Source organism: Myotis davidii, unplaced genomic scaffold (genome assembly GCF_000327345.1).
Source record: "Myotis davidii unplaced genomic scaffold, ASM32734v1 scaffold260, whole genome shotgun sequence".
NCBI classification, from domain to species: domain Eukaryota; kingdom Metazoa; phylum Chordata; class Mammalia; order Chiroptera; family Vespertilionidae; genus Myotis; species Myotis davidii.
Genome location: NW_006291758.1, coordinates 44,605 through 55,609, shown reverse-complemented (window position 1 = coordinate 55,609; position 11,005 = coordinate 44,605). Strand labels below are relative to the sequence as shown.

The window sequence follows — 11,005 nt, the reverse complement described above, 5'->3', positions numbered from 1 at the left end:
TCTCCCCGTCTCTCTCTCTCTCTCAATACACACACACACACACACACACACACACACACACAAACACCTAGAATGTTAGAGTCATGCATTTTACTTAAGTAACTCCTTTACTCACATGTAAAAAATTTTTCTTGAGATGGAGTTCCCATTTTTTTCAGATTTCTCTCAAAAGAGAAACCTAATTAGTGCAATTTATATTTTTTACATGTATCATTACTTTTATTCTCATTTATTATGCCCAAACATGAAAATAAAGACATAAAACACATGCACAAAATAAAATTCAAAGCTGAAAATAAATGGTTTATTTTTAAAATAAACAAATTTACAAATCAAATAAAAAATGGAAAATACAAAAGTTTATGAATAAAATAAAAAGATAATCTTAAATATTAAAACCTATGGAAAGAAAATGTATAATTAACAAGTGGAGTGATGCTTTTGTTCCCCAACACAATGGAATGCTTATTTATTAGAATCCTGGAGAATCATCTAAGTTATAATACAGAAAAGAATTAAATAAATTTTATATTATTGTGTAATTAGACATTCTATATCATGGTCCTTTGTTAACTTGGGTGCAGAAGGTCTTTATATCCCATATCTGAAACCATTAAGGTTTATTTTTTTTAACCTTAGAGACATGTTCTTTTGTTTTGCCTTTAACATGAGAAAGAAAATTCTTCCTGCTTTCTAAATTATGTTTCCCCATCTCCTTCAAATATTCAGTATTAGGCATCTTCTGGGACATAAAAAACAAACAAAAAATCTTGAAAAATTATCTTAGAATGAGACACATCATGGAAATTTGAGATGCTTTTGATTTTAGCATTTAGAAAAGCTCAGTACCAAAGACAAGAATATAAATAGGGGGAAAATGTCAAGATGTTCCTAGGGGCACAGAACAGCCTTTAGGATAAATATTAAATTCAAATGTGCAAAAAGAATGCAGTATTGGCAAGAGAATGGACCCTTGGTGATGGGCCCCCCGCCCCCCATTTACCTAAAGCTAATGCAAGAATTTGAAATACAAAGGTTATCTGGAGTCAAGTTTCTCCTGGTCTTGTGAATGAAGGATTGATAGGAGGAGTAATTGTGGTTTGTAGCAAGGAAAAGCATTAATAAGGCTAAAAATGTTAGGTTCCAGAATGACTTCTAGAACAGTTTTATAGTCATGCTTTTATTACTAAAATAATCAATAACTCCTCTAAAAAGAAATCTGCTGAAGGACTTTTAACTGTAAAAGATAGTTTTAGAAGTGCTTAACAACATTCATACTACTCAATAAGGATTTCCTTAAATTATGAATAATGGTGTTTCATAGGATACTCAGGCTCATTTATAGGCTTTTTCTTTTCTTTTTTATTACTCAATAGTCCAAATAGAGATTTATTTCTCCAGTAGTTGAGCACTGAGATTCACATAGCTTAGTTGTTAAGTATATGTGCCTCAAACATAGTAGATGATCAAATAATGCCAGAGGATTGGCTACTGCTTAGTAGTGACCATGGAAGATCTGTGCACAACAGATTCCACTGAGCCCAGATCAGCTCTAGTAGGAGTAAATTATTCACACTAATTTAGGAAAGGCAAGAACTAACAACAGCTACCACTATGATCTGTGAAATCAAAAATAATGTTAATGTGTAGAAAACACTAACACAAAAGCATTACAGTAAAAACAATTTAAAGTTTGGACAAGAGTTCCAGTGGCTTATAGTACTGTGCTAATGACTAAAGTAATATGCATATATATGTATATATATGTGTACATTGTATATATATATATATATATGCATACATGCAAATATAATTCATGTATGTATATATGTATATATATGTATATAATTCATGTGTATCTATATGCAATTTAGATACACATATGTATATAATTTTGTGTGTATATATAAATATATACACATGTATATGTATTTATATTTCACTCTGTAAACTCTAGACTAAGTTTTCACTTTTTTAAGTCTTAAGAACAGTGAAACTTTACTAAAAAACAAGCTAAAACAAGTTACATTGATAGTGATCTTTCAGCTGACTTGTTTGGAGTGAGTAAATAAAATAGGGACAATACTAGGGGTTCAGTTAATCCTTTTAGACTATTAATGCTAAAAGCAGCTCTCAAGGTCACTGAGTTTAACTTCCACACTTTAAAATGAGAAGAGAGAAACAAGCGAAGAGAAATCACTTTCCTAATATTCACATTAATAAGGCTGAGATTAAAAGACAAATGGCCAAACACTCTGCTCTGCTTTCACAAGCCAGAAAATACCCTCAAAGAAATTTGCCATTATCTCACTCTATTAGCACCATTAGGATAAACTTCCTATCAAACTGAACCAAGTGTGGAGCCACGTGTAAACTCAGAGTGGCCGACATAAGCAAGTTACAATAGAGAGGGAAGATGGAATGATAAACATGGGCTGACCTACAGATAGTCAGAAGTTTACTATAATAAAAAATTACATTTTTCAAGTTGAAAAATATGCCATCATTTACCTGAGATAGAGGGCACATGGGGATATAATGGGAGAAAATGCAGGCAATTATAAATCAATTATAAGAATCTTTAAATCAATTATTATAAGAATAATTTTTAGTAATACTGCTTTGAATTGTCCAAGGGGGTGTCAGTCTTACTATGATGACTTGTGGTACAGCAGAATGAGCAAAAGAGTTCCTTATCCAGCTAAAGTATATTCAGACCCTGATTATCTTTTTAATAGATGAGTAATAATAAAAGGAGAAGAAAACTATACTTGGAAACTCATAATGACCCTATTAACAGATGACTTATCTTCACGGGGTATTTCAAACCATAGGCAAAGGCAGCCCTATAATGTTAACGAGGAGAGAGAGAGAGAGAGAGAGAGAGAGAGAGAGAGAGAGAGAGAGAGAGAGAGAACATGTAAGAACAGTAATAGAGAAGATGCAGAAGAAAAAATTCACATCATCCAAGTCTTTACCTGCAAAGAACATAGTGACATTGAATACTGGTAACAGACTGGTGGCATGATCATTCTAAATCTTAGTATTGCCTGAGGAAACACAACCAGTCTCCCTGAATTTAACCCTATGGTGAGGCTTCCATAGAATTGTTTTCTGTCCATGAAACAATACATTGGGTATCAAGAAGGTTTATTCCTTCCTTCCTGGGGTACCCAGGGCTCTGTTTACCCCTTTCATTGTCCCTTTCATACATTTTTCAAAGATGAATAGGAGAGACCCTGCTCTCCACTTCTAGACCACCTGGAACTTTTCTTCACTGGCATGGCCACCTGCAGCTGCTTCCAGAACCTGCCCTGTGGATACTTGGATTTTTCCCCTTTCCATTTAATGACCGTGAGCACCGTCTTAGCCCTCTTCAGCTCTTTCACCTTCGTCTCCTTTACAGCTTTGTACTGTACTAAAATGACGTTGATGTTTCCCCGAGAGGCCATGTTTTCTAGGCCAGCCTTGAGCTCCAGGAGGGCTTGGGTTCCCTGGAGCACGTAGTTGGGGCTTAGGACAACCAGGAGGCGTCTGCTTTTCTGAATGAAGCTCAAGGTCTCATCTGTGACAACTGGGAAAGAAAACACCATGGGGATTAGTGTTGGCCAAGAACTCCCCAAAAAGCATGGGGATTGAGGAGCAAGTGTTGGAAACCTAGGGATTCAGTCTGATAGTTGAGGTGAAACTTCTGACCAAGAATACTTTGAACAATCTCATCCTTAGATCCTTTCACACTTCTCACTAAATGCCACTCTCCTCAGGAAGAATAGAAACTATATGCACATTCCAACCCAAAAAAGAATTCCACAGAGGACTGAAGCAAAACATGCTTCCATGACATTGGTCTTTAAAAGCGTGAGTTGGGACATCAAGGAATATAAGTGTGGTACTGAAATAAATTTTTTTAAAACCACATGGTATGTTGGGTCCCATCCAAAGCAGCTCCTAAGCCTTCTCCCCACAAATACCCATGTATCAACTCCCCAGGGCCTATGAGCATTTATTAATATATATTACCAAAGAGTAAAAAAATCTTAGAAATTCATTTTCACAGATACAGAACAGCAAGAGCAAGAATCTTCATTTTTTTTTAAAGTCCTTCTCTATTACCAAACACGCCCCAACTAGAATGTCATTCGAATAAGAACTTTAAAAAACATCTAGCCAATGAAATGGCATTTTGGCTGGCATCATATCCTCAGCTCAGCTTTCTATTCTACTCTCTGCTCAGGGGCTAAATTAATCCCTGGATTTTTCTGCTTAAACTCCTATCATTACGAGGAAGCCATGTGTTTCAGCAGCTGCTGGCTGATCTGTCTGCCCTCACTATCAGGCAAATGCTTTCTTCAGGTCAGAAAAGAAGGGAGAGCAAGAAAATGTAAATGCACCTTTAATTTTATTTTGTTGTCAGGGACTTTGAGTAGTTTCTGCCACTAAATTCTTGGGAATAATCCATCTTGAGCTTGCTTACCAAGGACGGTATTACTCTTTACCTGGAGTTTAGATAGGAGTTAACTCCAGGGAAGGCACTAGTGTTGTGGAAAACTATTTCATGACTTACCATACTTTCCTAAGCCATCATTTTATTCCTTAATCTTCATAGAAAAAGAGGCAGTATGGGGAAACTTTCTATTAAAATAGCATGAGCAGCCTGGACGTGAATCCAGGAATAAGAAATTGTCTACTCCAAGTAGTGTTGCTGGAGGCTGACCATGTGTAGGCATGGAAAGAGACCCACAGGCAAAGAGGTCTCAATAAGAAGAGCAGGGAAAACATGAATGATCACAAGGATCAACCATCAAAGCAGGATGTAAGAGTAATTATGTAGAACTTGAATTCTTCAAAGAATTATCAACCCCTATTGGAGGGTCTTGCATTGGTGTTATAGTGTGAATCTTTATATAATCTTTTTTACACAATAGATCAATATTTATTGAACAGCTGTATAAATGAACAAGTGGATGAATAAATTATTTAGAATTTTAAGCTTTAAAATGAGTGGAATTTATCCTGTAACTATATAATCAAGCCCTGATTTCCTGGCAAAATTATACTAAAAAAGATGTCCACTGCAGAACACAAGCAAGATGGACTTTTGGATGATGACTGGGGAGGTAAGTAATCCAGCTATTTCAACATGAGAATAAACCAGTGTATTCTGTAGGAGGCTTAAATTGAGGCTATTCACTATTATTCATGTGACATTATGAATAATTAAAAAAAAACATGTGAGGTGATTAGTGATTAATGCAAACAGTATTTTAGGGGGAGAAAATTAGTTTGTTGTGCTGAAGGTTAGAGACATTGCATACATTTTAACAGTACAAAGATTAATAGTGGGATGCCATTATGTATTTATAAAACAGACTCAAATGAACCATCACCTTATATGTTACTGGGTGGACCTGAAAATTAGAGACATACTTTTATGTTAAAACATTCAGCAATTGAAGTGTCTTTCTTTTTAACCTACTAGAATACACCAGACTTTTGTAAAATTTTAAACTATATCTGAAACATGTAAGCTGGTGGAAAGGAAGAAACTGACCCAAGGAAAAGGAGAATTTGAGTGGCTTTGATTTGCTGGAAAACAAAAGTGAGGAAAGGGAAATTAGCAAGTGCCAAAGGGAAATATTCTAATTATTATCAGTGAGAAATATAAAGAAAACTTCCATGCACTCTATTCTGAAACTCATTTTTTGTAAAATTGGGTAAACCTCAGTCTTTGTAAAATTGTTTAAACTCAATCTTTGTAGAAAAATTCTGGGAAAATTTAATGCAGATTAGCTAAACCTTCTAAAAATCTAAATGTGAGTAAAAAGGATGTTTAAATCTATGGCATTTTATAGAGCTCTAATCCACTGTGCATCCAAACTTTTCTGAAATTAAGTTTTTAAAACTTAGAAGAGGGAATATTGTATACCATAAACTACATTTGAATAGTCTACACCTTACGATGAAGTTTATTCCTATAGATTCTCTGTCTATTGTATGACACGATTGGACATTAAAAGTCCAAACTGCCAACATAGAGTTCATAGTGTCAAAATTCTCACCCATACTCTACAGCTAATGATCCCCTTTGCCTTGCAGGGTAGCATCACTTGTACTCATCTGAATACCTACTTCCCCCAGGCAGACTGTCTCTGTCAAAGATGCACAGCTTATATCCAAATTCATTCTCTAAAACTCCACGGAGGGTCAGCAATACAAATTCTTCTTCTTCAGCATTCCTTGCATAGGATACATAAATATCATATTCCTTCCCATCTAGAAAAAAGAACATGGATCCAATAAAAATTAGGAAAGTTTTCTTAAATCAAACTTTTTCAAATTAGACATTCTCATTTTTTATAAGTATGAATTATCTGACAAATTTCAGTGTGATTTTTCAGGTAAAATGGCTATTTTAAGGTGTAATTACAAGTTTTATCTGATGTGTCTTCTACTCTCCACTTACTGAGTTCAGTTTCTATGGTGGACAATCAATGAGGCTTGGCTCATTCAATTATGACTTAACAGAACCAGGAAGTAAATAGTCAATCATAGGTGCTGGCAATTAATACCATGCAGAACATGTCTACTGTACTATTATGTCACTCACTAGTATGTTAGAATTATAAATTCAGCAAACCTTTTAGAAATGATCTAATTATACCTGAAAATAACTGTAATTAAAAATGTGTGTAGATTCAATAAACCAACCTTTCCCAATGTTGCCTAATTATAAAAATCATCTCTCATTGAAAACATAGGTTCTGTGACCTCGCCACAAACCTACTGTCACCAGGAAATTACACATTAGAACAGTACTGCTTGAACTTCAACAAGTACATGAACTTAGGAATATTGTTAAAATATAGATTCTAATTCAGAGTAAGGGTTTGGTTTAAGATACTGCTTTCAATAAGTTCCCATGTGATTCTGATGCTTTTGGTGCATGAATCAGCCCTGAGAACAGAGTGGAGACCTGCACTATCCAGGACAGTTGCCACAACCAAAGCAGATATTGAGAACTTGAAATGAAGCTGGTCTGAACTGAGATACACTGTAAGGGTAAGATTCAATACATACTGAAGTTTGAAGATTTTTAGTACCTAAAATATCTCTATTAACTTAATATTAATTACAAGCTAAAATGTTAATCTCCAGTAGGTGGCGTGCAGGAAGCAGCTGATCCACGATTCTCTCTTAATCTCATCATTGATGTTTCTGTGTCTCTCTCTCCCTTCCTCTCTGTAAAAAATCAATAAAATATATTTTTTAAAAAAGATACATTATTAAAATCTTCACTTTCCTTTTCCTAATATGACAACTAAAAAATTTCAATGACATTTGTGACTTGAATTATAGTTCTATGTGGACAGTGCCAATCTAGACTATGTTCCATATTGAAAAATTAATAATATGTTTTAGAAAAAGTAGTAAGGGCTGAAAAAAAGGTAGTCTGATTTAATGTTCCAGGAAAATCTAGATATTATAGAGCCAACATGTTTTGTAAAGATGACACTAGAAGAGATTTACATCAAACTCCCATTACTCACCTAAAATGGTTTCATCTGTTCCAAAATGGGCTCGGTAAAATAGGACCATCTCCAGCCAGTAAACATGGTAAACAACGATGAGAATCACCACGAGCAGAACTGTGACTCCAAAACCACAGGCCAGTTCCACCGTGTATCTTGGAGCAATCACTGGAGTAAACAACAAAGAAACAGTTATGTTACATGGTGATCAGAGCAACCCATCATCCTGCAAACAGTTGGATAAGCCAAGCAGCTGAGCCAGGCACCTGATTTGTGTGTGTGTATGACAAGCAGAGATAAGATGGTAGGTGTCAGCCACTATGTTTTAATACTAGATATGTAATATTTCTCTTTTTGTTTCCAGTTATTGGCATAGAATGCATTTTTAACCATTAGATGATTCCAATAGACTGATGATATACAAATTAAAACAGAATCTTTGCATTGGGAAGGGTTTAGACGTTCATCTAATTCAATTTACAATTGGATGCCTGACTCTCCTCAAAAATATTTTTGAAAATGTGTTTTTATTTATTTTTAGAGAGAGAGAGGAAGGGAGAGGGGCAGAGATAGCAACATCTATGAGAGAGAAACATCGATAGGCTGCCTCCTACACGCCCCCTTTTGGGGATTGAGCCCACAACAAGGAATTTGAATTAGTGACCTCTTGGTTCATGAGTCGATGCTCAACCACTGAGCCACACCAGCCAGGCTCAAAAATATTTTTGGAAAGTGCAATTCCATCCTCTGCTTTTTCCTTCTCTTAGGATAAAAATATTTATTACTACCTGGATCAGCCCATGATACTGGTAGAGTTTTAATTGTTGGAGCAGTTAAATGGAACAAAATCTTCATGTGTTTCCTTCCATTTGTCTTAATTTTATCTTCTTGTCCAAAGCCATATGGAAGAAATTTAATTCCCTCTCCTTTATATTTGGAAATAGGCCTCAAAAATTTTATTTTCAGTGGGCAGAAACAGAGGGTATCCACCAAATGCTCAGTCAGTGTGTGTGTGGCTCTGAAAGTATCTCTTAGGTCTACAGTTCTAGGATACACAGTCCAAAGACTGACTTGCAATATCGAGGTATGGGCAGATTTTTTTAAAATATATTTTTTATTGATTTCAGAGAGGAAGGGAGAGGGCGAGAGAGATAGAAAATCAATGATGAGAGAGAATCATTGCTTGGCTGCCTCCTGCATGCCCCCTACTGGGGATCGAGCCTGCAACCTGGGCATGTGCCCTTGACTGGAATCAAACCTGGGACCCTTCAGTACACAGGCCAATGCTCTATCCACTGGGCCAAGCCAGCTAGGACAGGACAGATTTTATTATATTGCAATTTGTGTACAAGCTTGCTTTTCCACTCTCCCCCAGTCCCCACTAAACTACATATTTATAGTCATCTAGGTACAACTTCACAATAGTGTTGCACAAAGGTCTCTGGAATTTGGAGTCAAGTAGCCTCAATAATTCCAACTGTGAACAAAATTCTATTATATCTTGTCTCAGCAAACATCACTTAAAATGTTTAATTGCTCAAAGACGACTGATCTCACCATCCTGCTTAATAAACCTCTCCTTCTCAGCTGGATTTATTGAGGCTCCCTGACTCCAAATTCCAGATATCTTTGCACAATACTACCGGAAGTTCAATTAGTGGTCATATACTTGTGGAAAGGTCTCTTTTAAAATAGGTATCTTATCTTAAGGGGAAATGGAAAGCAGCCTGGAGCTCAGCCTAAAGTTCTCTAATTAAAGGGCAAGTCATAGTTTTAAGTTCATTATCCTAAACTCAGCATACTAATCTTGTGGCAAGTATAGCCTGGGACTCAGCAGTGCAGAATTATTATGGAGTTCGTTTGTATGCGTTCCATGAATAATGGTGCTTTAAAATAAGAAAACTCCATTATAAATGCCAGATGCTATGTCAGTGCAGTTGTTGAGAATTTACTAAGTTCAGTTTGGATAGCTGGCATGAAAATTGCTGTGTCCTAGGTATTTCTGAGTACATGTTAGGTTAACAGCACACCGGGGTAATTCTCACTGTCATCTTCATTATTTGCTCAGTTATTTGGCTGCCTCTGGGTTGACATTTTATAATAGGAAGAAAAAAAAAGAGGTCAGTGGATGCAGTTACCTGAAACGGTTTTTTTCAAACATTAATAGATATCGACCCTGGCTGGGTAGCTTAGTTGGTTAGAGTGTTGTCTGGATATTCCAAGGTTGAGGGTTCAATTCCAGGTCAGGGTCCATACAAGAATTAACCAATGAATACACCAATAAGTGGAAAAACAAATTCATGTTTCTCTTTCTCTTCCTCTCTCTCTCTCTCTCTCTTTCCCAAATCAATCAATAATTTTAAAAAATTAAATATCAATAGATACCTTGCTTAATGATCAAGAGTTCAAGTACCCTCATACATTTCCCTCTGCTATCTTCACTTTGTTACTGCCTATTTTATTTCTAGTAGGGCCTTTTAATTTTACTTTGTATCATACAATTACATGTGCTGTATGTACAGATTGTATTTTGTAGTGTCATTTGATGATATTAGGAAGTTCTTAATGCTATTTAACTAACTGGATTCTTAAAATAAATAATCCATAGCCTAAATTACTAAGTGGATTAAATCACATGAAGAAAGTGTTCTAAAAAAGTTCCCCCTAAAGCTTTGCTGGCTTGCAGGGATGGGTGATCCTCAGCCCACATTTCCTGTCTGCCCCAGATGTACTGTTTGATGCTTTGGCATAAAGATTTTACTCTGATGCAATCTCAGACTAAAGGATTTCCAATTAGGAAGGAGTGATGCATTTTGATCAGATTGGGCTCTGAAACTGCATGTTCAGGATGTTGAACATGCAGGCCTGGGTCCTGAAGGAAAGAAAACTGTAGAAACAGAGCTTTAGAAATCCATAAGCTTTTGGAAAAAATACAAAGTTTTGCATATTAAGGGTGACTCCTTCCCAAGGTCAGACAAAGAATAGCTATCAGTGAAGGGGAAATGATCAGGGAAGATACAGCTATTAGAGAGCTGGGAACTGAACAATTCTAGGAGCACATGCAGGGGTGGGACACATTTGAGTTAAGAACACTCCGTATTAAGTAGAAATCTCAGGTTAATAGATCCAATGCTGCCTCAGAGAAAAGGCTATTTTAGATCTACTCTAGCAATGATAAGCAAGATGCTTCAGAAAATAAGTAAGCTGTTATATAAGTAAATTAACCAACTACTAGAACAAAACACAAATTCAGACACTCAATAATGTAATATGTATAATGTCCAATATACATTTAAAAATAGTCTAGGCAGAATAAAAAAAAAGAAAGAAAAAAGACCCATAATTAGAAAAAAATAGCCAATATAAACAGAACCAGAATTGATAAAGCTGATGGAACTAGCAGATAAATGCTTCAAGATTAGTATTGTAACAATAGAGGTGATAAGCACAGAGGGAGTTATTGCAGCTTCCCCCCC

General features: G+C 35.8%; 1 protein-coding gene and 1 pseudogene across 1 annotated transcript in view; one reads left to right on the top strand and one right to left on the bottom strand.

Annotated features, from left to right (window-relative positions):
* The window catches only part of IL1RAP (interleukin 1 receptor accessory protein), a 55,807-nt gene that overhangs the window by 4,498 nt on the left and 40,304 nt on the right, over nt 1-11,005 (bottom strand). The window contains exons 7-8 of the mRNA XM_006765203.2: nt 7,548-7,697; nt 6,130-6,273 (exon numbers count right to left, since the gene is read on the bottom strand). Coding sequence (XP_006765266.2) covers nt 6,130-6,273; nt 7,548-7,697 — 294 coding nt within the window. The remainder of the gene's footprint in view (nt 1-6,129; nt 6,274-7,547; nt 7,698-11,005) is intronic.
* The window catches only part of LOC107183306, a 3,238-nt pseudogene continuing 1,611 nt past the window's right edge, over nt 9,379-11,005 (top strand).